The sequence below is a fragment of the Pithys albifrons genome, chromosome 15, assembly GCF_047495875.1.
Source record: "Pithys albifrons albifrons isolate INPA30051 chromosome 15, PitAlb_v1, whole genome shotgun sequence".
Classification (NCBI taxonomy): Eukaryota; Metazoa; Chordata; class Aves; order Passeriformes; family Thamnophilidae; genus Pithys; species Pithys albifrons.
The window spans coordinates 14,813,755-14,841,416 of NC_092472.1; the positions used below are offsets into that span (position 1 = coordinate 14,813,755).

At 52.9% G+C, this 27,662-nt stretch overlaps 1 protein-coding gene across 2 annotated transcripts in view; it reads left to right on the top strand.

Moving 5' to 3' along the window:
- Positions 1–668: 668 nt before the first annotated feature.
- Positions 669–27,662, top strand: part of FLT4 (fms related receptor tyrosine kinase 4) — a 58,263-nt gene continuing 31,269 nt past the window's right edge. For both annotated transcript variants that reach the window (XM_071570242.1, XM_071570243.1), the window contains exons 1-2: positions 669–819; positions 22,291–22,387. In XM_071570242.1, coding sequence (XP_071426343.1) covers positions 762–819; positions 22,291–22,387 — 155 coding nt within the window. In that variant the 5' untranslated portion in view covers positions 669–761. The remainder of the gene's footprint in view (positions 820–22,290; positions 22,388–27,662) is intronic.

A 27,662-nucleotide genomic window follows, 5' to 3' on the forward strand; every position in this document is an offset into this window, starting at 1 on the left:
CTCACACCAAGTGCGTGTGCGTCTTGTTGTGTCTCGGGGGTGCAGGAGGAAGGGGACTCAAGTGCTGTGTGCAGTACTGTGTGCCTGGGAATGTGCGTACAGGTGTGAGGTGTGGAACTGAAGGGCTGCACAGGCATGAAGGTGTGTGTGCGGGCAGGTGTGAGATGTGTTCGTTCACGATGTGTGTGTGCAGTGTGGTGAGAGGGTGTTAGTGTGCATTCCCTCTGCTCTGAGAGGCCGGGATGTGCACGGAGGAAAAGACAAGAAAGCAGGCTATGTGCAGGCACTCACACACAGGTGCAGGGGCACACACAGGGATGCACACAGGTGTGAATACAGACGCAGGTGTAGGGGTGCTCATGTGCCCATGGGGCAGAGATGATACAGACTCACACACGCAGGTGGGTGACACACTTGCCGCCAGCTGCAGGGGAGGCAGACCAACGCACACATGTGGGGACACCCAAGTGCGAAGGGATGCACACACCCCCTGCCGATACCCGGAGCCGCAGGTGCGCCCACTCCGCAACTCTCTCTGCGCCCCCGGCCGCCCCTCCCCGTCCCGCCCCGCCCGCCCAGCGCCCCGAGGCTCGGCGGAGGGCGGCGGGTGGCCCGGGCGGGCGGAGGAAAAGGAAGCTGCCCCGGTGCTCCCCGCCCGCCGCCGCCGCGCGTCGCCGCAGCTGGGGCGCGGCGGGAGCAGAGCTCGGGCGCGGGGCGCTCGCACCGCTCCGCATCGCACGGACCTGCCGGCAGCCCCGGAGATGAGGAGAGTTTGCACGCTGCCCCTCTGGCTCTGGCTCGGCATTGTCTCGGAGGCAGGTGAGCTGCCGGGGCTGCGGGCTGCCCTGCCCGCTCTGCTACCCGCCCCTCACCTGCGGGCACGCTGGGGACGGGGCTGCTCCGGCAGGACGGAACGGGACTCGGCGCTGCCGCTCGCGTGTTCCCAGACCCCACAGGGACCTGCACTGTCCGCCACGGCGTCCCTCACCCCAGACTGGGATGTGCCGTGCCCCGGCGCTTGCCGTCCCGGGCTCCCCCATCCCCGGCAGGGACCGATGCTCCGCCCGACCCCGGCGTCTCCTATCCCCGACGGAGACGGGCGCTGCCCTTTCCGGGCTCTCCCATCCCAGACGGGGACCGGCACAATCCGTCCCGGGGTTCCCCATTCCTGACTGGCGCTGCCCGCCGCGGGGTCGCCCATACTCGACCGAGGCGCGCCGCGGTGCCCACCCAAGTGTCTCCGATGATGGTGACAGCGTGCCCGCAGCCAGAGGACGGGACGGGAGGACCCTGCTGCGGTCCCCGCGGGATCCGGGGCCGCGGGGAGCCCACGCCGTGCCTGTGCCGCGGATATCTCGCTGCGAGTAGGGAAGAAACCCCAAGCGAACCTCGCGGAAGGGATGTCCCTGCGCGGGGACGTGCCCGGTCAGAGGACAGGCTGGAGGCCAGTCCGGGCTCTGTTTATTTATTTTTTCACGCATAGAGTCATTAATTTGTGTGTGTCGGGCAGCAGCCTTGGGGAGGAAGGCGCGAGGAGACGGGTGGTCCTTGCAATGCTGTTCAGCCTGCCTGTCCCAGTTCTAGTCCACCTGGGAAGTGACCCAAGGCAGATCTCAGCAAAATGCTTCCCCTTCCCATAGCGCTGCTGGGGCAAAAGGCTGTTCGGCAGAGACTCAAACCCTGGGTCGTGGCTTGGGCCATGTGGGTGTCAGACCATTGGAGGGATGAGGCTGCAACACCCTTCCAGAGAGCAGAGACTGTGGGACAGGGCAGAGCTGGATGGGCACTGCCAGGGCAGCAGGGACAGGGCACCCCAACATCTACCCTCAGAGGAACTCCTGCTTGCACGAGTAAACCATTTAAAGTACAGATCAGAGCAAGACCAAAAGGAATTTAGTAACGGTGGAAGCGTCCAGCATAGGGAGATGAATATTGGGAGCGTAAATAGAATTTTCTGTAGCCTCAGCTCAGTGACTCACTGTCACTGGTGGCATTTGCTGCTGTGAACTCACGGGAGGGCTCCAGGTTTGACTGCAGAGGTGCTGCATGGACAGCATCACTAGCAGCGTCACTATCAACCTGCTCTGCCCAAAATGCTGTTGATAGCTCTGGTACCATGGGGCTGAACGACCCAGCGGGCTTCTGGAGCTCAGCAGGAGCTCCAGGAGGCAGGACAGAAAAGGACCTGCTCCTGGTGGCGTCACAGTGGGAGCTGCAACTATTCAAAGCCTTCCTGCTAGTAATTTGTAAAGCATCGTGTAGCTGTTCCGGGGTCCTTTCATCTCCTGGAGGTGCGGGAACAGTGCCTGGAAGGCTCTGGCCAGCCTGGCTGCGTGCTGTGTGGCCTCGTCAGTGCAGGGCTGTGCAGAGCTTTGAAGCTCTCGGTGCTGCCTGATTAGTGCAGCAACGAAGGGCAATGTGAAGCTCAGCTGGGGGATTGTGCCCTGGGAATTTTCTTCCTCTTTCTCCATTCTATCCAAGATCAATTTGTCAGCGTGTAAAGAACCCACAAATTCCTCATTAACCATAGTCCTAAGTGGGTGCAAATATTTGCACGCCTTGAAAGCAGGGATGGAGGTGTGAGACTGTTCCACCTGGAAATGATGAAATACTCATCTTGGGATCATGAAAGGTCTGTTCTGGCACTGTGTCCTGCTTTTCCTGCACCCCAGTGCCTGGTTAAGTGCTCCAGCAAGAGCACACAGCTCTTACACATTCCAGCTCCACAGTGCTCCCAGGATAGAGTGGAGCTGGGGATGTGCCCTGTGCAGGCAGTGAGATGTGGGGAGCAAGTGGGGGTTCAGCCTAAACATCCGAAGGCATCTTGGGGTAACACTTTTGTGGATGGTGATGAGTGTGTGTTTCTTGAGCCAGCATCCTCTGGACACAGAGCAGTGCTGAGCACCCCACAGCCAAATAATCCCACTGGGGACACTGTCTTGCCTCTTCAAGAGCGTATGCCCTTTGCACGAGGGAAGGGCCTGTGCTTGTGTAGGACCTGAGCCGACTGCGTTGGCTGCAGCTGCCTGCCCCCCTCTAGGATCACACAGACCCCCCGGCCGGGAGCTCGGACAGCCCCGCGCTGACCGTGCCAGCAGCAATAGTTGCCTGTGCAGCTGGGATTTGAAGCAGTCGCTTAACTGCAAGTAATAAACATGGGCTGTTTCAACGACACCCTTTCATGCAACAGCCACGAGTGCACAGGAGAGCCTGCTCGGGCTCAACACAGCCGCTGTCAGTGAAGAGGCAGAGCCAGGGCCTCCAAGGGGAGGTGGGTGATGGGAGGGATGCAGCCAATGGCCCCCGGGGGGCTGCCAGGGAGGGGGCAGGCACAGCTCTTGTGCTCTGCTGTCTGCTTAAGGATGATTTTGGAAGAGTGGGCTGCAAGCAGCATCCTGGGATTTGGCATGGGCACGCGAGCCCACAGATCACTGCCTGCACACACACCCACCGGGGTGTTAGTTACAGAGCTCTAATTGACTTCTGGTCAGGGGGACACTCCCCCAGCAGCACAATGTCCCCAGCCAGTGCAGGCAGTGCGGAGGGGGCCTCCTCCAGCATGTCCCATTCCTCTCTGTTGCCTCTCTCCTATGGGCTTGCTCCATGCAGGCTTACTGTCCCCAGGGTTTCCCTTGGCCCCGTGTTGGTGCGGTGTTTTCCAGGGCAGGCGTGGGAAGGGCAGGTGCTCCCAGCCGGCCAGGAGGGAACAGGCTGTTCCCAGAGTCCCAAGGCAGTTCCTGGGGAGGGAAAGGGAGAGTGGGATCCCACGGGAACGGCATCAGGACAAGGCCATGGCCAGACAGCAGTTTCTCCAATGCCGTATGGGACATCCACAGCACTCAGGAGGTTGCCTTGTAGAGCAGGAGAGGGCTCTCAGTGGGTCCCTAAGTCTGCCCAGTTCAGCTTTTGGGGATCAAGGTGAGCCATGGAGATAGCACCCACTTCCCCCACCTTCTTCCCTGCCCCTCCAGCTGGCACAGCAGAGGCATTTCCAAATAAACAGGGCATCTCCACATTCAGCCTGCTGGACTGAAACAGTCTCAAGTAATGAGGGCAAGGTGGGGACGCTGCGTCACTCCCAGTTTGGGAGAACTGTGTATTTAAACCAGTGGCAGGGGGGAAACTGCATTCAGCCAGTAGTGATGGGGATCCCAGGAGGTCCTGCAGTTGTGGGGAGAGGGATAAAGCTCTGCAATGGCTGGACCCCACAGGCTGCGCTGCCCACAGAGGGTGGGGAGCCAGCAGTCGTGGTGGTTTCCGTGTGAGGAATGACTAAACGTCACAGGGCTCTTCCGCTGGGAAAGACAGGCTGGGGCGTTGCGACTGAGGGCTGCAAAATCACAGCTTGCCTGGAGAAGGCAGTTCCTGGTGGGTTCCCGTGCTGGGAGGATGTGGGGTGTGGTGGGAGGTTGGTGGCTTGTTGCACACAGCACAGCAATGGAGCCCATCACCATGGGACCTTGTAGATGTGAAAGGTTTATCTGGGTCCATGGGCTGTTGTGCATGGAAAAACAGATGAGTTTGCAAGGAAAAATTCCACAGGTGGTTAGTTAAAGCTGAAAGCCCCCTTTCCCACCCTGGACTGTTTCACCTTGACCTGCCCCAGATACCCCTGCAGCTCCTGCAAATCTCCAGCTTGGTGAGGGGCAGCAGGCAGCCAGGTACATGTCCTAGACCAGCTGGGTCTTACACCAGCTGGGTCCCATGGGAGGACCATGACTACCTGGTGCATGCCAGGGTCTGCTGGGGGGACCAGAGCTGAACCTTGCCCTGGGCCAGAGCTGGTATTATGTTTTGTCCTTCTTTAGGAAAAGAAATACTGCTGCAGCTGCACTGGCATCTAGTGACTGGTTAAATGAATTCCAGGGTTTTTATTGCCTCTGGCTATCCCAGACCTTTGTTTCTTGTTACACGTTGTTAAAAGAGGGGGTTAGCCAGGTCCCAGGGGAGCTTTTTCTCTCTGGTCAGAATGGTTGTGATGTTTTCGGCACACAGCGTTATTGCCCATCTGCGGTGCCTCATTGTTAACACAGAACAGTGGAAGCGGAGATGGCCAGTGGTCAAGTCGGCGATGGGGCGCGAGCCCTCGAGCCCAGTGTGGCCACTCATCTTGTTGAGTGGCCGAGGGCAGAGCACTCCATCTCTAGGTGCAAGTTCAGCAGAAGGAGAGTGAAAATCCGGCCCTGCAGCAGCCAGTGCTGAAACTCCCACTAAGTTTTACAAGCTGAGGATATTAAGCGGGGAGTCTTGGAGTCTCTCCTGGAGTTGTTTCCCTGCTGAGGTAGCAGAAACAGGTTTCAGCTAGTGACTTGTATTTCACCTTACAACTTCTCCCACATGTGAATTGTTTTTCTTGCTGTGTTTCTGCGCCCTCCATCCAGGGCAAGGGTTCCTCTCACAGGCTTTGCGGCCAAGCCTGGAGGTGCCGTGGGACGGACGTCATGTGCTAATGAGGGAGGATCAGTTTAGGGGGTCAGGAAAAGACTTCAAACTGGGCAAACAGTGAACAGAGTGGTGGGGAAAGGCAGGAGATACTCCAAGCAAGTGTTGTGGTCTCCCCTTATCTAAGCCCATAATAACCAGGCCCCTGCTCCTCCTCCCCTGCAGTGAAAGGCAGCGTGGAGCCCAGGGCTGTCCTCAGGATGGATCATGAGAAAGGGATGAATGGATTGCAGACTGTCCTGGTCCCTGTTACTGAGGGGCAGAGCCTTAGAGTGAGCACAGAGAAAGAGATGAGATTTTACCTGTTTACAGCAGCCAGCCCAGAGCTGATTGCAACTCTTGGGAAAGCCTGGAAAACCACAGTTCTGTTTCAGAGGCATAAGCAAGAGAATAAGCTCAACTCTGCTCCTGGTCTCAGTGCATGTAAAAAGGGAAGTGGTCAAGTAGCTCAGTGATACTTTTGGGACCTGATGCTGCCATGCAAGGTGTAGCTGCCTACCTAAGTGCAGATGTGGAGGGGTTAAGCCTTCTCCTGACTATGGCTCCAGTTGGATGGGCAAATGCCAGCCCATGCACCAGGTCTGCTCGCCTCACTCTGTGGTGCCAGTGCTGGTGACGCAGCATCCAGGCACCATCACACCATGGCCACACCGCCCGGCACGGCAAGGCTCCAGGGATCAGGGCTTCCCTTAGGGAAGGGTTAAGCAAAGAGGAGCAGTGCCGATGCCAGGCTGGGTGTCCAGGTTCTCCCTTGGTGGAGGTCAGTGGTGGTTCATGGGAAAGGAAAAATTGGCAGCTGGGCCGGATGTCCCTGCATTTCCCCTCTTCCTGCAGCCGCCTGAACGATGTTCCTTATTTAGCTTTCCTGACGGACAGGAGGAATCTGATGGCGGAAACTGTCACTGCCTGATAACAGCTCAGGGACCCCTTTATGATGGGCGGCACGGCAGGGAACAGGGCAGCACTCCCCTTGCCAGGAGGGGACAGCCAGGGCTGCCCTTTCCACCAGGTTCTTGGGGGCAGCTGTGGGCAGGGCAGGAAGGGCACTCACAGCCTTTCCCTTTGTGTTGATTTGTATACAAACCCCCTCTGTGCTATTTAATTGGCTTTTCTTTCTTTTTTCTTCTTTTTTGGAGAGACATCTAAACTGGTGGGAAGGGCCATGGGTGGAGAGAGAGGAGGCATGGAGCAAAGCCACCCTACAAAGGTCTGAGACCAGGTGAGACTTTTTTCTCACTGGCAGCAAGGATGTGAAGGGCAGCCAGGGCTGTGATGCTTCAGCAGGAGCTGGGAGTGGTGACCAGCGCCAAGAGCTGAGCATACACCTCAGCACTGGGAGCAGCTCCCATACAAGAGTGGTCTGCCCAAGCAGATAAACACTGCAAAGGAGATGTTGCTGTATATTTTATTGTCCCCAGCTTTCTCTCTATGGAAGATGGCATCCTGTTAGTGTCTGAGCCATTCTTTCATATGTGCCCATGGTGACCAGCCTCAAAACCACAAAAGGTCTTGAAATACAGCTCGTATGTCAATGTATCCATTGATTTTTATCTTGCATCTGTGGAGGCCACCAGGCTGCTCCCATACCAAAACCAGCATTGTTTCCATGGCAGTTAATGTATTTAAAAAGGGCAGAATCTACAGTGAGGCTGTATTTTTTCAAGAACAAGCCCTAAGCAAAGCAGCCCTTGTCACTGGACAGGGCATTGGACTCTTGGTCTGTGGAATGCCCAGGTTGTCATTGCTGTGCTCTATGTTGGGATACAGGACATGGTGAGCTGGCTCATCTGGGATGGAAGGCACAGGACTCCGTCAGACTTGGGCAAAGGCAGCTCCACAGCCTTGCACTCTGAGATCACCAGTCCTCTGCTGCTCAGAGCTATGTGTTCCCTGGGGTGATTAGAGTTTCATGCTTCAAAGCGCATCTCTGACCATTTCAGTTTTAGCTGAGATGTGTTAAAAGTCTCATTGCAAGATGTAAGACCTCAGCAGAAACTCACAGGGGTTATTTTGGTGCTCTCTGGGTGATCCACAATGTGACCAGGTCACCCACATAAGCATCTGTGAGTTGGAGGTTTAGGCCATCCAAATGTGCTGGTACTTCTGGACCAAATGCTTCTCCCTTCAGCCAAGTTCAATTTCCTTTTGTGTTTGCTTTCTGTCATCAAGCAGCATAAGGAGGGAGACTGGTGTGAAGGAAATTGCTGTATCAGTTCATGTGTGGTCATTTACTGCTCTGTCTGTGTCACAGCTGTGTGCAGGGCTGGTGAACATGGGAAGGATGCAGGAGCTCCTGCCCCAAACCTCAGTACGTGTTTCAGGTAGTTGTGCTTGTGGATGAGGCACCTGTGGGAGATGACAGGGCTTTGCATCCTCCTGGCTATTCTGAGGCAGAAAAAGCAGCAAGATTCATATTGCTAGTTGTTAAAAATTATATGTGTTTCTTATGGTGTCACTTCCTAGTGTGATGTACAGATGCCATTGCGCGAGATGAGTTAACTTCCTGCTACCCCTTCCTGGAGAGGAGTCATCTCACCCAGCCCCTCTCATACAAGTTTGGTGTGGAGCCCAAGGCACTTGCTCTATGTTCAGCAGGGCAGGAGAAAGGTTTTTTTGGAGATGATCCAACCCATCCTCAGTGAGCTGCTGAAGGATTTGCCTTTGGGGATGCGAAGGCTGCGACTGCTCCCAGCCTGCACAGTGTCCTCATGCATCCATGTCCCGAGGACTGGCACTGTCCCTCTGCCAAGTTGCATGTAACCCCATAATCCATCCTCTTCCTCCCTGGCCACCCTGGCTCCCCCCACCTCAACAGCTCACAGCTGCCTGAGGGCACAGGCACTGTCTGGCTGAAGGTAAAACAGAAGAGCAGCATCAACCCAAAAACTGACAGCCCCAGCCTCAGGAGACATGGCCAGGAGGAGACTGGGAGGTAGTGGGATCATGTGGAATGAGCAGTAGACAAAGGAAGGAAGTTTTTATTACTGGGCCAAATCCTGAGCTCCTTCAGTTGTATTTAGGCCAATGGCTCAATGACTTCAGTGGAGACCAGTCTGAATAAAGAGAGAAGAAAGGGCTCCAGGATCTGGCCCCTGAGTAATTGTGTCTCATGGGAAGTTTACACAGAATTTGCAAGCTCATGATGGCTTTGCTGAGTGGATAGCAGTAGCCAGCAACCCTGGCAGCCAGGCCTCCCCCATAGGTCACTGTCCCCTTCCTCTCTGGGATCCTTCCCCATCCTGCAGTGGGTTCACCATTTCAGCTGCTGGCCAGGCTTACCGGGGCTTGAGAGATCCCATGGGACACAGCCAAGTGTCCTGAATTGGGCAGTGGCTCCACAGGTTTGTATAGGTCTGTCTGCACCTTCACAAGACCCAGAAGACCCGTGGAGGGTTTTGGGGTCCTCTATCATCTTTTTGAGTTATGGAGGCGCATGAGCTCTCCATGCTGCAGGAACACCTGTAAAAAGTTTACTGGTTTCATTTATTTGCTTCAAAAAGTACAAGGCTGTGTAGCAGAGTCTGGAAACCTCTCCACTGGTTTCCCTGTATATGGAAGGTCACATGTTGGCTGGGGGCAGTGTGTACATGTCTGCATAGACACACACATGTATGCTGACAGCGAGGTTCAACTCCAGGCTTGGCCCTCCATCTGTGACTTGTTTTCCCCATTTCTGAAATACTGGCATCCACTGAGATAGATGGTAGATGTAGTGACCTAAAAAAATAAATACTGACAGAAGTGCAGGTCAAGTCGGTGTTTTCCATGAATGACAGTAAATCCTGACATTTACTGAGCTAAGAACGCTGGGCACAAATTGTGGTTTATATTCAGATTTGGAAACTGCCAGCTCAGAGTGATGGCAGCGAGCGAAATCACACCCAGCAGAGGTGACGGCATCCAGCGCCTGCAGAAATCCATCACTGCTGCAGTGGGCTGTCCCAGCCGGAGCAGAGTCCCCAGTGAGATGTAATTGGGTCTAAGTGGCCATCATCCCTTCACCATACTGCAGGCTCTGGCCCTTGGGAAGCAAAGGGCAGAGGTTTAATGGCATGTCCCAGAAGTGTGGCAGCCAGCTGTAGAGTGGGATGCTCCCACAGGATATGCACATGTTCACTCCAAGCAAATCCCAGCACCACTGGGCAGGTGGTGCACGGTCCTTGTGCTGGGATGATGCATGGGGGAAGCAACTCCCTTGCTTCCAAATGGAGTTACCCAGCAATGCCTTGTGAAGTGGTTTAGCTGACGGAGTGTATGTCTGGGCCTGATGGCTCCTCCTTGGGTTTGTTGGCTCTTGCCATAACACCAGAATTGACAGTTCCTGAGCTGTAAGTGCTGGCTCTGGCAGTACTTCTAGTGCTGGGATGGGATCAGGGCATGTCCTGGTCTTCATCTTCCCTCTGTGCTATGACATCCCAGTGTGCAAGAGAAGGGGACCTGGCTGTTCAGGACAATCAGGCTCACACCCAGTATGTGTCCCCTTGGGTTAGAGTATTGCAGTGGGATTTTCACCACCTTGTTTAGTTACTCCTGTGCTACAAAGACTCACAGAGGCACCACTGTTAGTGCTATACTGGGGGTAGCTTGGCACCCCCAGTTTGAACACATGATGATGGAGTTTGATATTCCTCAAAGGCCCTGTGTTGTAGGGAGGCAGGAACCTTTCCAACTACACCAGGATTTCACTCAGCCCAAGATGCAGTCCCTGCTGCCAAGGTGTCTGCATTGCCCAGTGTTGCCCTTCCACACTGATCAGCAATTCACAGTATTTATGGCTGCTCCTCACCCTCTGCTGCTTAGACAAATAAAGCCTGGTGCAGCTTGAGGCAGTTAATCCCTGGCTTTTCAGCCTCCCAGCAATAACAAGGCCTGGGTGGCATTTCAAAGAATGCACTGAGGGAGAGGGGGAGTGCCTGGATCTATTTTTTATACAGCAGGGGAAATCCAAGCCTGCCTTCATTGGAGATAAGTGACGCTGGCCGGGCTGAGCTCTGGCTCAAGGGGTTATTGCGGTGATGGAAGGCAGGAGACTCCACACAGCACTGGCCCCATGGTAACCTTTGCCAAAAGAAAAACACTGTTAATACAATAGTGGATTAAAAAAAAAGAAAAAAAGGAAAAAAAAAAAGAAAAATAAACAGGGCCCCACATGAACTTAGGAAACCTGTTCTGGCATGAAGAGAGATGCACATGGTGAAATGACCTACCTGAATGGCACCTGGAAGGACTCTGATCTCTGGACTCACATTGCTGAGAGCAGGAAAGGGTCAGTATCTGTCCCCAGCTCCTTGGTCCAGTGTGGTGCCAAAACAGCCCCACTGCCAAACAGCTTCTCTGGCCTTCGTGGTCCAAGCCAACATGTTTTCCCTTCACTCGCACCTTGGATTCCCATTGGGCTGGGAAGGCCATCCCCAGCCTCACCCCATGGCTCTGAGCACCAGCTACCTCATGGTGACCAAATAGGGACAGCCGAGGAAGTGGCGTGTTGTTTCTTTAGCACCATTTCCCTGTTGGTACTTGTGCTCCTTGGGTGGAAGTCATTAGCATGTGTAAACGCTTCCTTCCCCTCGCGTCCGCTTGCGTGCTCTTCCCACTGCGCTGCGTGGCAAGGGAAGCACCTTTGAACGGGAAAAAACAGTCACTCTCTGCGTACTCACAAGAGTAACTGGGTGTTTATGAAACTTGTTGTAAGCTATTTTTAAAAAGCAGCAGAAGGAGGTTTAGCTTACTGGCCTTCAAATAGTGCCAGAGTCCAACACTGCCATTTAGGCTGGGCGTTTCATTGTAGGAATTGTGCTATGATATACAAAGTGTGACATTTCCAACTCAGCCTTTCTTGGAAGGGAATTAAATTAGTTTCATAGCTGCACAAGGGGTGTTATGTGGAGGTGGAGAGACAAATCGGTGCAGATGTTAAACAGCCAGCTAATCTCAAGTGACGCGAATGCCCCGATACACTTTGGCTCTCAGAGATGATGATTATCATCTCCTGCTGCAGCGGGTCCTGGCTTGTGGTCACAGCTCTGTGCCAAGAGAAACTGAGAGCATATGCATCTGTAACTTGCCGTCAATGCCTTGGACAGCCCCACAGGGCCAGATCTTTTCCCACTGCCCAGAGTCTCTCCGTCTTCAAGTGTCTTTGCCTAGCAGGGAGCGGATGGGATTGCTGACCTGGGGGTGAGGAGCAAAGCCCTATGTGGGGGGAGAGCTTTGCTGTGCTCTTCAGAGCCCATCCCTCTTGGGGATTCTTCAGAGAACAGAGTAAGATTTTTATCAACCACATTAGGGAAGGCTCTGGGTTTGGGCAGCTCAGCTGCTTTCAAGAATGGCAGAAAGCCAAGCTGTGCAGTGTTTTCCAGGAGGGTTGAAATTTTTTATCTCCTACGTGCTGTAGGTGCTTTTACTCCAGGGATTCCGCCTCCTGTCCTGCTCATGCAGATGCCAGGAGGGCTCTTAGATCTGCAGTGAATGCTCAGAACTCTTCCGTCAACTCTCTCTGCTTGTGCACATCTGACCTTGTACCTGAGCCTTCCTTCCTCTGCCGCTACCTCTGATGACTAATGCTCCTTTGAAGAGCATGTGCCTGTGATCTTCCTGCCTCCCCTCGTGCCCACTTCGTCAGGGCCGACAGAGGGGTCGTGCAGACTCTGTGTGTGCACGTGCAGGTGTGCATGTGAGAAGCTGGAGGAGGGCTCGTGCTCCCCAGGCAGGAGCTCGCTCTCTATGCCTGTGACCACTCCTCCCTGTGCTTTATTATTATTTTTAGGTTATGCTTGGTGCTTGAAACCCCCATTTCGGTAATCAGGAAGTTTAAATTCCTCCTGCATTTTGATTGTGCTTCCTACTTTCTGGACTCACCCAAGTCTAATGTAGCTTTTTCATGTTGCATTGACTCTGGGACAAAATAATTTTCTTTGTTGCCTGTTATCTTTATTAGAAGGAATAAGGATTCCACTTTTCTTGCACAAGTGTGTGTTTTTCCAAGTGAAAGCACCCCTGTGGCTCAGGCAGGGATGAAGGTAAAAGGAAGCTGCAAGATGGACTTGCAGGGACCCTGGAGCAAATGGGAAGTTGAGTCCAGGTTTTCCAAGGCCAACATAATCATCTAATGGCAAAACTATTTTTCCCCTCTTACCCTGTTCATCAATCAGCTTCTCTTGCACTCCACAGCTGGAGATTAGCTTGAGGGTGGGTTGTGATGCAGAGTACAGGCACTGCCAGCTCCAGGGCAGCTGTTTGGTTTGAAGGCCCCGAGTTGATTTCAGTTCATAGCTAAGTAGCAAACATCTGGATGTGGACTCCAGGGACAAGAAGATGGAGGAGCAAGTCTTCTCCACTTGGTGCAGTGCCACCCAGCCCAGCTGCATGGCTTGCAGACCCCTGAAAAAACCCAACACAGTCAGCCTGGCACAGCAGGCTGGGCAGGAGGCGGGTAGGGCCCCATGCCTTGCTCACATGAGGGAAACTTGCCCTGAGTGGGGTACAGGGGTTTCTTCAGTGTCCTGCTTAGCCTGTCCACAAGCCAAAAGTCTTGGGAAGGGTTAAACTTCAAAGGCCAGCAATTTAGCCCACACACACATCAAGGGAAAAACAAACCTGTGACTTGCTTTTTTCTTTCCAAATGCTGCTGCCCTTTTCTCTCCATGCTGAGTGCCGACCCTCAGGCTCCATCTGACTTCCCAGTCAGCTGCCTCTGCCTCCTCATCTCCGAGCAAGAGTGGGAGATATCCCACGCCAGTGGGACCTGCAGAGGCCTTGCATAGCTTGAACTCCATCTTCCTCCAACATCACACCTGCAGTTTTCTTCAACAGGAGTTCATTTGAGCCTCTGGGAATGGCTCATGATGGAGCTGTGGTTGATGATGTTGAATCTAAGGGTCTTTGCTGTTTTGCCGACTTTTCCCTTCCTCTGTTCCAGTGTCCTGGTGCTGTGGGTGGAAGCCCCTGCCCAGGTCCTGGAACTGGTCCTGGCTCTGCCTAGGCTGTCACCAGTCTCAGTGTGGGCAACTGTGACTCCAGGAAAGGGGACAATGTCCTGTTGAGGGCAGTGGGATCCTGCCTTAACGTACCCAATCTGTTATGGCAACAGATGATTTAGGGACTCCTGGACCTGAATGTCTCACCTGGATCACTGCATGTAAGAGCAGATAGTGACTTATCTTCTTGGAGCTTATCTCTCCTTTGGAATCTCCATGAAGGAATCCCACAGTGGCCAAATCCACAGTTTAGGTGAGTTGCATGAAAAGGTACTTTGTTTTATGCCTCATACCCTCAGGTATGGTGTGAAAAGCAGTGGATAGAAGTTTCCTTTGCCACTGATGGGCTGCCATTTCTTCTCAGTGGCCAAATGGCTTTGTACCCACTGCTGTCAGAGTTACCTCAGCCCAGCAAGGCCCCTGGGGTTTTACCTGGATAGTCATGGGGTGGAATTAACCTCTGAATCCTGCAATGGTCAGGCAACTCCTGAGCAATCCCAAATAGGTGAACTGGAGAGAGCAGCAGTACAAGCCTTTCCCAAGCCACTTACCCAAAAGTCCCAGACCTCCTGGGCCACAGGGGGATGTCGCTGGCCCATGCTGTCCATCCACTTGTGCTGGCAGTGCCTGTATGCCAGGTACCAGACTTGGACCAACACTCATTTCACAGGAGCTGTGGACCATCCCTTTCATCCGTTCAGGTTAGGGATGTAATGAACAGTGCTAATTGCTCTTATCAGTCCCCTAAAGCCACTTGATCCCTCTGCTCTTTCTACACCCTGTTAATCACATCCTGCGGGGTCAGAGAATGTGAGCAGGGCAAGGTTTTGAAAGAAGTAAATTAAAACAGTCAGAGAAGCAACCTGACAATCCTTAAGATGTGGGAGGATAATTTTAATTGAGTTTTGCAAGGGTTTAGCCATGCAGTTAATAGGGGCCACTGGAAGAGGGCTGGCTGTGTATGCTGAGCAGGACAGCTCTCCCTGGGCCACTGCAGAGCCACTGCAGTTGGGCAGGTCTGAGGATTTCTGCCCCTTAGGGAGTGAACCCTGTGGACAGAGTAGGTCCTGTCCTGGGCTCCCTCTCCCCTCCCTGCGCATCCCGCTGAGCTGGAGCTGCCCTCTGAAATGTCAGGGAGAGGAAGCAATCCTTGGCTTGTTAGTTTCTACAAGGAAATAAAACACACAGATGGCTCGAGCATCCTCTATCTCAAAGGCAGGAAAAGGATTCTCCGGGCAAGAGCAGGCAGCCAGCAAACCCGGAGCGGTTCGGGGAATGGGGGACCAAACAAAACGGTGTCTGGCCAGCCCTGGCCCGCTGCAGAAAGGGGTGGGCCGGCGGCCACCGAGGGGAAACCAGCTCTCTGATGTGCCGAGCATCCCTCGCCGGAGCGAGGGCAGCAAACAGCCGCTCCCCTGGGGCCTGGGGAGGCTGCTGACAGCAGAGATCCTGGAGGAGGTCTGCAGGGTGGCCCCGGCTGACCCCCTGCCCCAGGCCGGACATGTGGCTACCTGACACAGGCTAACTTTGGCTCAGGACGGAGCCTCTCGGGGAGGATGGAGTAGGGAGTGAGCGCGGGGGGAGTGAGTAGGGAGAGGAAAGACGGCAGGAGACAGAAATGCAAACATGGCCTGACAGCCGTGGGGCAGGGGGAGGGGAGGAGGAAAAAGCAGGGTAAACCTGGCAGGATGGAGCAGGAAACCAGGCTGGAGCGAGCAGGGCGATGGTGAGATAGTGCTTCCTGCCGAGGGAGAAAGGCAGACAGATAAACACTCCCAGACAGGCACTCACTGACCCCTCCTTGGGATGCTTTGGGATGACATGGTGGCAGGTCCCTGGGGCAGAGCAGAGTCCTAAAAACAGGTGAGAGGATGGTCAGGCACTGGGTGTAGCCATGCTCTGTTGTCCAGGGCAGCTGACTTGGGAAGAACCCTGATATAAATACCTGCCTGGAGGCACCAGGGGACTAAGAATGAAGATACATAGATAATTTTGCTCCTGGGGACAGCCTGTCTCTCTTGACGATGGCTCCCTCTTTTGAGGTCCTCTGCTTCTGTCCCCTGATGGACTTCCAGCTTGGAAGTCGAAAAGTTGAAGGAGCTCAGAGAGCTTCTGACTTTCTTTGCCTCATTCCCCATCAGTGCAGGTGGTTATGAGATGTCAGAAAAGAACCAGTTAATTGAAGTTTATCAGCCATGAGTGGCTAAACAGACCCGTTGGGGTGCATGCACTGAAGCCAGGCAGCCTTTTGGACTGAGGCCATGGGGCTGTTTGGCCAGACCTGTGGGCACTGGATGTGCAGCCCTGGAGGGCCAGGGGCTAGGGAAGCAGAATGGAATGCCCAGCCTGTGGTGCTGCTGTTCTGGCTGTGGCTTTGCCTGGCGTAGTAACCTGCTGCTGCTGTCATGTAATATGTTGCTCATGTCTCACATCTCTGCCCACCCCATCCCACTCCAGCCTTGGTTGTCAGGCAGGGGATGTTTTTACTGGGGTCTCCCCTGGCTGCAGGTGCTGAGCTGGAGAAAGGCTCTGTTTCTTCACTCCCCAGATGCCCTGTCTGTTTGGACACACATCCTTCCTCCTCATCTGGCATCACTGCAGGCCCAGGGTGCTTGGAGCATCTCTGAGCCTGGTGCCAAGAGAAAAGCATTTTCACCAGCTCAGGTGGTGCTCTGTGGCCTCTTCCTCAGCCCTCATGTTGGTCCCTGCTCAGGGAGCTCCTGACTCCCCACACCAACTTGCCTATAGGTATTTCAGGGCAAAGACAATGTCTCATTATACTTCTGGTGTTGGACAGGGAGGATCAGACATCCAGTAATGATGGTCACGTCTGTGTTTGTATTGACTGAGTTTCTATAATTATTTATCCCTTGTGTCCCCTGAAAAAGGACAGCCTGTCCTAGTTGAAGCAAAAAAACATTTGGTGCTTTGGGAATATCCTCACAAACTGGTGAGGATGCAGATCCACCACTTTGATTTGATGCTGTTTCAGGGCTTTGAGGTCCATGGATGAAAATTTCTTGACCAAAGGAGCATTGTCTTGCCATTGGCATTGCCCACTATAAGAAATGGAAAGTTGCTGTCCCAGACCTGGTGTGGGTTTGGTGGTGTGGCTGCTGTAGCACAACACTGGCCACAGTGGGGCTGATTCTGCACTGAGGAGCACAACCTCTCTGTTTAACCCCTTCTGGGGCAGGTCTAAAGCAATGGTCAACCCTGGGTTGCAGAACAGAGAACATCTTTCATGAATCCATAAAAGAAGGGACTTGCTTGTTTTGATCTTGTGTGCATGGATAGCTTGGAGGGGGAGGGGCAGTTTCAGTTTTCTATGATTATAATTTTTCATTTGTTCATTGTTTACACCTCAGCCTGTTCCCATCTCCATTTTCCTCCCTGCCTCACCATGGGTGGCTGTCACCCTGCCCTCACAGTCCTTGGACATGGGCTGCTGGACAGAACCTGCACCTTGTTGATGTCAATTCCCGCCGTGGTTTGGGGCTTGCTCTGCCCACTGTGAAGCTGGAGAGAAAACACCTTCCTCATGAAGCCTGTTTATTTCTCAGCCTCATGCAATATCTCGCCTGTCTGTGAAACAAGCCTTCCTCCCTGCTAGCAAGCACTGGGTGGAGGAAGAGGAGGAGCTGACAACCCTCTGTTCACATTTCTCCTGCTGCTGTGCCAGCTGCCTGCTCCTTGCATGACGTGACACTCATGCTTTGCTGCTCCAACCCACAGCTGGATGCTTGCCCTGTGCATGACAAGGAGTTGCTCTACAAGGGAACTTCAGCCCTGTAGGTCGGGAATTGGCCCAGTTCTGCCTCTGGCACGTGGACTTCTCACATGTCTGTGGGCAGCCAGGGCAGGGAGTTATACCAATACAGGGCAGGTGGAGAAGAGTAACTGGAGCAGAGGGGGAAAATGGCACCTGAACTGCTGGGGTTAGTTCTTGTGGGGCACATACAATTTCACCAACAATTGCTGCTAATTTGGACAGGTCCAGCCTGGAAAGTTGGAGGAGATGATTGCAGAAAGAGCAGAGCAAGGTTTCTCCTTCCTCTCCCCCAGAGCCAGCTACTGCTGCTCTTCTGCATCAGAAAGGGTTGCTCAGTCCCTGTTGGCCAGAAAGGTACTGGAATTTTACTGTTGCCTGTCCAGGAGCAGAGCTTTTCTTACATAGTAACTGGTGCAAACAAATCTCCCATTTTCAGAAAATATCCATATCTCGGGTTCCTGCCGTGCTTTGTTGGACAGATCCCCATTGACTGGGAATTTTTTCCTGAAAACAGCACAGATGGGGCAGGAGCAGAGTCAAGGGAGTTTTGTTGGGGGAAAGAATGCTCTTTTTTCCCTTCCACCCTATCTTTTTCCCCAGTATAGCACGGGATAGGCAGGCTGAGTTGGGCTGGGTGCAAGGAGACAAGCAGGAGCACACAGCCTCATATGGAGCAGCACCTTTGCATGTGTTATCTTGAAGCTCTGGTCACAGAACTCCAAAGCAGTAAGTTTGGTGGCAGAGTGTGAGCTGTGCCGGTTAGCTGGGGACAAGCAGTGGCTGTGCCAGAGCGATCCAGCCCAGTGCCAGGGAAGGAAGTCAGCGAGAAGGACAGAGTGTGAACAAATCCCTCTCAGGAAAAGAGCCCCGTTAATCAGTCAGCGGGGCCGACTCAGCAGAGAGGGAGGGAAGGGGAAACAGAGAGGGGCTGAGGTGGTGTGTGGGGCTCAGAGGGAGGATCCGGTGCAGGGCTTCCTGTGAGTGGAAGAAGACAGAGAGCAGGACCTGTGTTGTGCCACACTGTACCATTCTATACCTGCACCTTCTCCCATGTGCAGCCTTTGCTGTGTTCCCAAAGCAATCGCTCACTGTGCCAGCTCCAGCACAGACGCTTTTCTGCAGGGATTTAGTGTCTGCAGCATTGCAAGGGAAAACCAGGCCCCATGCAAGGCTTTCCCACAACATGCCCAAGGGTGGAGAGATGAGGTCTGGAGGCTGTGAGATGCCCTGGGGTGGATGGGTGGGTGGGTAGCACTTTCCAGGGTGAGCGTGGCTTTCCCACCAGGCAAGGAGAGCCCTGGATGCAGGATGATGTGGGCACCCCTGCCCCCATGCTGAGAGCAGCAGTGATGTAAGTGCAGAAAGAGGCAGAGGGGCCCGAAAATGAAGGAGCTGCCAGTGATAAGGAGAAGGCCCTGGGTGCAGCCTGGCCTCTTTCAGAGCCATGTGCTGCAAGATCAAGGCTAGGAAAACCGCTGGGAAATGTGCTTCTCTGGAAATAGACAAGGTGTGAGTGGCTGTGGGATCCTGCTTCCTTTTGCTGCATCCCATCAATCCCTCTCTGTTTATTTTAATATCCTGCTGCCAACTTGCTTGGAAACCATCTTGAAAAAACAAAGCTTGCCGGGGCTGCTGCATGCCTTTTTAATTACATTAATGCTCTCCCCGTGCAAGGGCACAGTTGGGTGTGCGGGAGAGAGTGGGATCTGCTCAGAGGGCTAAGGAGATAAAGCATGGTTGGGGTTGGAGGTGGGGAAGGAGGGACTCGGAGAAGAGGAGACACTCCATGCTCTGGAGACGTCTCCCTTGCACCCTGGGATTTGCCAGAGACACAAACCATCTGTGTGTCGGTTAGCAGAGATTTAATGGCCAAACCCTGCACCAAGTTCAGTACTGGGAGAGCAAGACACAGGAGAGAGTCATGGCAAGGCACATGCTCCCCCAGGGAGGGAAAGGGCAAGGGCAGCAATGGGTTGGGTCTGTCTGTAAAGCACAGAGAGTGACAGAGAATTTGGGGAGGGAAAGCCGATTGCTTTGAAGACAGTTTTGCAGCCTGGGAATAGGTCCATGTATCCTTTTGCCTGTCCTGGATGGCATAGTTGGCTCTGGGCATTGGCATCCCAAGATGCCAGCCTTAGTGTGGGGCACTGGGGTGAGTGGTGGGTCCCCAGTGTGAGCCAGTGCCTGATGCAGGGAGTCCCCAAAATTCCTGGCAATGCAGGGCTGGTGAGGAAACTGGATGGCCATGAGTGCTGGCCCAGCACTGGCTGCCAGCAGCAGGAGCGTCCCCAGCCCCGCGCCACGGTGCTTTCGGAGTGAGCAGTGCACTGTTCCTTTTCCTGTTGTACTCACGGAGGGCCATGGACAGGATGCATCTGCAGGAATCCCACAGCCTCAACCTGCACAGATCGTACTTTTCCTTTCTTCCCCTCCACCCCCTGGCGTTCTTTGCTAACAGGTCACCAGGCAGTGCATGAAGGGAGGCAGACTGCTATCCTGCTCCCCCCAGGCCCCGTGGTGGGGCACAGCATCAGCCAAGAGGCTCCTGTTACCCTGGACTACTTAGCGGTTCAAGTGAGGGGACCACTCGAGTTTTGAGACTTAATTTGGTGCCTGTCACAGTCAGCTCTGGAGCTGGCTATGCCAGGGTTTGGGAGATTACCTGTCTGCTTGCTGCCCCAGAGCACAGACAGGATGAGAGGGTCTGCTGTCCCCAGCCAGCCCTGTGCAAGCCATTATCTTCTGAATTTTGGGCTGAGCTCTTAGGGGGTGGCAGGCACCCCTGGACTCCCCTTGGGGCGATGGACTGGCACGCTGTGGCCATCTGGAGAACAGTGTTTGCACTGGGATAACCATGTCCGGCATTAATAGGAAATGCAGCTTAGCAGACAGATTCCCTCCCCCACGTTCTTTTTTTAATAAACCTTGTTATATTTTGAAGGGATTTTACAAAAATGTGGCCATTTATTTTCACAGCCCGGGGGCACACATTTTTGTGTGTGATGTCTGTGATCCCCTCCGCAGGGAAGTGGAGGTTGGAGGTGCAGGGTGGGGTGTTCTCCATGGGGCCGAGAACCAAGCGGGACTATGGTGACACTGACCCACGTGTTGAGAGACAAGTGGTGGCTGCTGTTGTCGTTGTTGTTGAGAGAGATGTGTCTGTAGGACAGACCATGGGCAGCAGGACATATTTGCAGGAGGAGGTGGACTGGGGCAGCTGGGAAGAGGAGGCAGGAATGATGGGGGAGATGGCTGGCACCCCGCTGTTGCCATGGGGGCAGGCACGGAGACACCCCCTCGGAGCCACGTGCAGGCGGGAAGGAAATGGAGAACAATCAGGGAGAAGAAGGCCGGCAGCCCTGGCCTGGCAGTGCCGGTGGTGCTGCTCGGCACGTCCTGCCACTGCCGTGTGCACCTCAGCAGCCTCTCCTGGTGGCAGTGAGCTCTGGGCTCCCCAGTTCTCCACCAGCCTGGCACCGTATGCCACCCCATAGATGCTGGTGTTGGAGAGACTGGTGGCCATTTGATGTCTCCTGGTTCAGGTTTCCCCATAGAGAAGCATTCCTAGAATCATTGAATCCTTAAGGTTGGAAAAGACTTCTAAGATCATCAAGTCCAGCTGCTAACCCAGTACCACCTTGTTCACCACTAAGCCATGTCCCCAGGTGCCACACCTACATGTCTTTTGAACACTACCAGGGATGGTGACTCCACCACTCCTCTGGGCAGCCTGTTTCGATGCATGAGCACCCTTTCAGTGTACAATGTTTTCCTCATATCCAATCCAAACCTCCCCTGGCACAGCCTGAGGCCATTTCCTCCTGTCCTAGGCTCACATGGCTCTACCATGGTGCTTCTGAGACCCGTGTTCCTCAGGTCAGTTTTGGAGAAGAGGTGTCACACAGCACTCCTTCTGCTTGTGAAACCTGTGGAAACTCTTATGTCCTTGACACCTCTCTGTCCCTGCCAGATCTCTCTCATACCTGGATTTGAATGTTACAAGGGAAGGAAACAGACATGGACAGAACACAGTTGTGAAAAACTTGGTGTTTTTATAGAAAGTCAAGCTAGCAATGTATTTTTGCCTTCTTTTCTTCCTTAGCATTTAGCACCTATCTGAGCCACAACTTCACATTTCCTAAATTTTTCCCCCCTCTATTTCTGGTTAGTTTGCTTGTTTTTGCAGTCAGTGAGACTTTTCTTTTGAATTATCTCACATCTCCAGAAGCTGGAGTTTTAAGATAAAGATCATGAAGTAATGACAGTCAGCAACACTGTGCTAATGAAAAACAACAGTAGTCTCTGGGGGTAACCGGTACTTCGAGATGTTTTGCCCATGAGGAGCTCACTTAGGGTGCGTGTCTGGCGTGCCAGAGATGCAAGCACACAAAAAGTGGGACTCTCCCTGAAAAAAGCTGGAAGAAGAGCATGATAATGTTTAACTGCCTGTCCTTGAGCCTGGATAATTTCAGTCCTGGAATGCCTGTCTGGTAGTGCAGGGAAAAGGGCTGCTGCAATCCCTAAAGGTTTGGTCCTGTTCAGGTGACAGTACCTGAGAGTGCACCAAAGGAGAAGGGCATTCCATGGATGCCTGCTGGCTTCGTAGAGCATCTCTGTACAAACACAAGGGTTTTGCATTTCTCGTATCTGGGCATCCCTAACTTGTCCCCCTGATTACAGAAAACTACATGTATCTAGAAAAATCTACTGCCAGACTCACTCCCCTTAGCAGAAGGGACCTTTTCAGAGCCTTAGTCCAAGCAAACTCAGTCTCGTCCACCTGGTAAGGAACGGCCACACTTGGATTCCCCCCTTTCTGGTCTTCCGTTCTTTTTCTGGCCCTCATCTGTGCTAGTCTGTCTATCAGCGCCCTGGGCCTAAAGTTGCTAAAGAGCTGCTCACTGGACCCAGGAGGGCTGCAGACAAAGGACTTGTGTCCTGGTGACCCAGCATTAAATTATCTTGTAGGAACAGACCCTTTTTTCCTTCAAGAGGCTTTGCCCCTCTCTGAGTTTATCATACCAGGATAGTTGCTGCCCACGGTGGTGGGGCCAGGCTAATTGATGTCTGCATCATCCCCTCTCTCCTTTCCCTCCACAGATCTGGTGAGCAGCTATTCTATGACCCCCCCTACTCTCAGCATCACCGAGGAGGAACACGTCATCAACGTCAAGGACACACTGACCATCACCTGCAGGTAAGGCATGAACAAGCCTGGCTCTGTCTAGACTGCACTTACCTGGTGAGTGTTGGAGGACCAGGCAAGGAGAGCCCTCCAGGGATGCCTTGGCTGCAGTACACCTGCAGATTAGCATGTCTGCCTAGAAATACTTCACATTCACCTGGGGTGAATTCATCTAATTAATTAATTGAAAAAGAAGCAGAAGACATCTCAGAGGAGACAGGGACAACCTCTGCTGCAGTCCTGCAGGCAGAAGGAAGACAGAGAAATATTAGCATGATCTGATAGCTTTGTTGTAAGCTCTTCGGGGAAACTGGCCTTCCTGACTCTCCTTGTCTTCCTCTGACATTGCTTTTTCTCATCTCCTCGGGACTGCTAGGATTGGAGTTCTGGTTTCGAAATCTAGTGGCATATTTGAGAAATATCCATGGGAGAAGGCAAGGCTGCACTTAGTGGTAGCTGTGAAAGGCTTCCAGCTTTTATTGGAAACTGGGATTTAATGCTTTGCCTTGTACTCATTGGGGTGAAGAGAAGCCCCAGTCAGACCAGGTGAAAATCCTGTGAGAGGAGCTGGAGAATCTCTGGTTTGTTTTGGAGACTGGCTCTGAGAAGGTGATGTGCTCGAACTGATTTATCCATGCTGGGACACTTGGCTGTACATGTTTTCAGCACTACCTCCTATCTAGGAAAGTAAAAAAAATAAACAAGTGGGAGAATTGCCCAAGGTCAAATCCCCTGGAGTTTCCCTTCAGCAGCTGAAAGCAGATCACTGCTTGGGATCTGAGTGCTGGCCCAATGGGGGTCTAAATTCAGCGTGGGCCTCAAATGGGTGTTTCTCAGTGTTATATATAACCACGGAGCAATTACTGCAAACACTTGGCTGGCATTGTGTTCATGTCTTGTCACAAACATTTTTAACTTTTCCTGGAACAGATGGCATTGCCTTTCCTTTGTGAATCAGTTCGTAGCCAAGGCAGAGGGATGGAGGAAAGGTTGTTGATGGCAATACTGAACTGACTTCAGCCGGTCTGGGAAGCTGAGTGGTTGTGGGCTCATTCATCTGGTGATCTGAGGAGCCGTGGTGTGTGCTGGGATGTAGGAAATGTGTAGGTTGGAGGACTGGTCAGCCATATAGCTGCTGATTGGGGCATAAATGAAAAGGAGGGAGTTTGGGGACTCCAGTGCTCTGCTGTAGTACTTCTCTCTACAGAGGGATGTGGGAACTGACACACTCTGTTAAAACCTCGGAAGAGGGGAGATTCAGTGCAGTTATTCTGATTAAGCTTATAATCAGGGCAGAGCCTTTCTCAGCAGTGGCCCAGGGAGGGACTCAGAAAGTTATTTCAAGAGTCTGTTATCTGTAGATTGAGCCAAGGCTAAAGAACATGCTGTAGCTAGAGGTGTGGTAAAAGAAAGCGTCTTCTGCAGTCAAGCATGAACACAGCTGCTTAATACCATGAAGTGGAAAGCATTTCTTTTCAGGTATCCCTCCTGGACCTGGATTGCCCTTTCCTTGGTCACTCGTTAGGTATCAGTTAATATGAAGGAAAATCACTGAAGTGGAAAAGAAATGCTTTGATTTCCAGTGCAGACTGTGCATGGCCTGGCCTTCCAGGGAGCATCATACAAGCGGCAGAGTCACTCCAAGTGGCAACAAGCTCCCTGTTCCCTGCTGCAGAGCCAAGGCTCATCTTTCAGGATCACTAGACAACATCCATACAGTGCACTGGCAGGGACAGAGCTGAGCTAAGAAGATCCCTACCCCTGGCTCCCGGTGCTGTACAGGACTGAACTGGCCAGACAAATGGCAGCAAAGCCATCTGCAAGCAGCACTAAAACCCATTCAACCCTCTGCCCGTGTTGCTCCTTGGCTGCCCTCTGTATCCCCCTGTCCCAGATGTGCTCCTTGGGGCTGTGCAGTGTCCTTCACACCTTCTGCAGGTAGATAAGTCTCGGTATCTCCTGAATGTCTCCCCTTTTCCCTCTGAGTTCTCCAAGCCTGTGTTTGTCTGTCTTGAGGAGAGGACTTTGACTGTGGGACACTGTTACTTCATTTGAATCAAAAGTAAATCTTTCCTGGTCCCTGGATCTCTAATTACACCCAGCTGCTTCTCCAACCTCTTCTCTGGACTGTGGCCCACCCTGGGAAGACCTGGCTTGGGTTAATGGGAACTGAAGGGAAAAACATACAGACCACCAAGAGAACAGGCAAAAGAGAGGGTGGTGGGGCAGGGTAGGGCAGAAACAAATACAAAATCAAATCCAGGATCCAGGGATTTCTTGCTGAGCATCGTGTTGGAGGTGACTTCGGTTTGACCCTGGCCTTCCCTTGAGACCAATGTCCTCTGGCTGCTCTTCGAGCTGCCCTGGAGCCAGGAGTACAGGCCTGCTTGAAGCAGTGCTCCAACAGAAAGATGAGCTCAAAACCCCCGTGTGAGACTCCCTGGAGACCTTTCGGGCTTCTCCCACTGAGCGTGAGAGTTCCACAGCCAACTGTGCTCCCAGGCTCCCTCCCAGCAACCTGGATCTCAGACATCCACAGCTCTGCAGCCCCCCTCCTGCTCCACAGCCCACCAGGCCTCATCAGTGACCAGAGTACATTCCAGGCCATAGGATGAGCGATGTCTCTGGAGCTGGGCAACCTCAACAGAGACCCAAAGTCACAACACACACACAAGAAGGCACCAGATGCTGGGGTTTTGCTTTTGCAAATGTCATCACATGCAGTCATGTTCCCTTGTCACCCAGCACAATGCACCCTTGAGAGGCCCAGACAGAGCAGGGGACCAGTGCAGGAACATTCCCCAAAATACAGATCATGCCAGGGCTGGCTGAGAGCCCCAGAGATGTTTTGATCTAAGCATGTGGCAGAACCAGGGAAGGGTCTGATGCCCACATGGACAGTGCAGCTTTTATTTGCTCCCATCCTGAGAAGGAAGGAAAGAATATCATAAATCTCTGCATTCAAGTCCTCAGCAGCCTGTGCAGGGAGAAAAGCAGAGATCTTGTGCTGTTCCAGCTCATGAATATTGGAGCAGAGCCCACAGAAGCCAGATGCACAACAGAAGAAACTCTGGAGGGATCATCTGTGTCCTGACTGTGCCATCCCATCCCATCCTGCAGGTGCTGGGCACTGAGGTGGAGAGTGAACCAAGAAAAAGAAGTGCAAGGTTGTCCTTTGCTGCCCAGTGAGTGACCTGTTACCAGAGCCAACTCACAGATGCACAAACTCGTCTGTGGCAGAGGAAGTATTTGACCCCGGAGCCCTCTTGGCTCCCGTGGAGGAAATGAGCACTGTGGCAGGGCCGAAGGAGTCTGAGGATGAGGGAGTGCCCCACAACCACTGCTCTGGAGCAGTGTCCAGGGACACACAACACCTGCTGCTCTTTCCTACATGTGTGTGACTGCTGTGAACATCCTCTGTGGTGCTGAGGATCGGGTTTATCCCAGCTAAGCCACAAAGCCATAGCCAGCTTTGCCCATCATACCACACATGGGAGCTTCAAAGAGGGTTGAAGAAAAGTGGTGCCAATTGCAACATCTTCCTTGAAGAGCATTTACCCTGAAAAGATTGAGGAAAACAGCTGTGGAGAAACCTACACTGCATCTTTTTCCAGCTGGCATCTGCCAGCTCCACCGCCAAGAGGCACATTATCACGAAGATGAAAGAAAACAACTTGGGAATAAATCTTTGAAGGTGACAGATAAGAGGGAGGGGATCATCCAAAACTGCTGCTTGGACCTTTCCACAAATGCAGAGGGTTGGTAAAGAAGTCAGTCCTTGTCTGTCCTCATTTCAGCCTTTTTCTGGTCCTCTTAACACACCAGTGTTGCTAACTTGGACTCGCAGTAATGCCCACACCTCTGTGTCCCCACTGAGCCTGGCTGAGCAGCACATATGCAAAGAATGCCTGGATAGAGCTGCCCACAGGCTGGATGGCACGTCTGTTTGCACTGGCCCATCCATGTTTATATAAATAGTGTCACTTGGCTACTGCAAGCCTCCATGGTTAATGAGACAAGCGGATCTGATAACGTGTGAAAATCCCAGTGGATAAACAAACAGAAAGCGGAAACACTGGAGACTTTTACAATTACCCTCCATCATGTGGAGTGCCAAAAATGCCCGAGCAAATGCAAAAGATTTTGGGGTTTCTTTGCACAATTGGGGTCTGAAGCTCTCAGTTCTGGGCTGAGAGCAGCCCCATGGTCTGCGCCGATGCAGAGGGACTGTGGGCACAGCAGCAATGGTCATGGCAGAGGCCACTGGGTGTTGCTGGTTTAGTGCTTTACTATTATTTTCCCTGTGCATGCACAGGATGGGAAAAACTCAAAATTCAGTTCTTATTTTTATTGAAGTGTTCATGAGACTCTGGTGCTTTGGGAAAGCCTGCCCGTGCTTCACAGACACAAGCTGCTTGGAGCTGTACTTACAGTCCTGCCTCAGGCACTGGTGGCATTTTTAGTGAGTGCACAAGTTTGAGCTGGGTCAGAGGGGCTGTGAGTTGTCCCCAAGGGCTTGTCACTGCCTCCTGAGCTTCTGTGCCTGGTGACACAGGGAGAGTGTAGCACACTGTCTCCAAAATCATCTGCAGCGAGCTGGAAAAGAGCAAAGTCTGCAGGATGATAAATCAGCTGCTGAAGACAAACACAAAAGGGCAGGTCTTTACCTCATGCTTGGACAGAAATCCCATCCTTATTGCATCTGAGCCATTGTGCCCTCCAATGACACCTTATCTTGCTTCCTCCTCGCTGTCACTTGCTGTCTGGATCCAGCTATTGGTGACAGTCACAGTCTGACTGTGCTTAAAAGCATCTGCCAACAGAGCTGCCCTAGCAGAGCCCTGGCAGAGGAGCTGTGTGTGCCAGCTTGTCTATTCCCAGCTTGCATAATAGATGAACCCAGTTTCCCCTCATAGAACCAACGGCGCTGACAAAAGGCCATTTTTACCCCACAGCTGTCCCTTACGATGGCTTCTTTTTTCCCGTTTCTTTCTTCTTGCACGTACTGAAGTGACTTCCAGCTATACTGGCAAAATTTCAAGTGGGGACTAGGCCTTCCTCTGAAAGGGACTCTGATTCCACAGAAGGAAACTTCCAGCATGGAATAAAAGCTTGTTTTGTTTGTAGTAAACAAGTGCAGTTATAACAAGCTACGCTGGCACGTGTGTGCACATGCAAGCTCCGACTCTGGAGATCCTCGGCTATATATAAATACGCACGTGCACAGTCTGTCCGGGGGTTTCTTGTGTTCCTGGACTTTTCTGTCTGTCTGTCTGTCTTTGGGCTG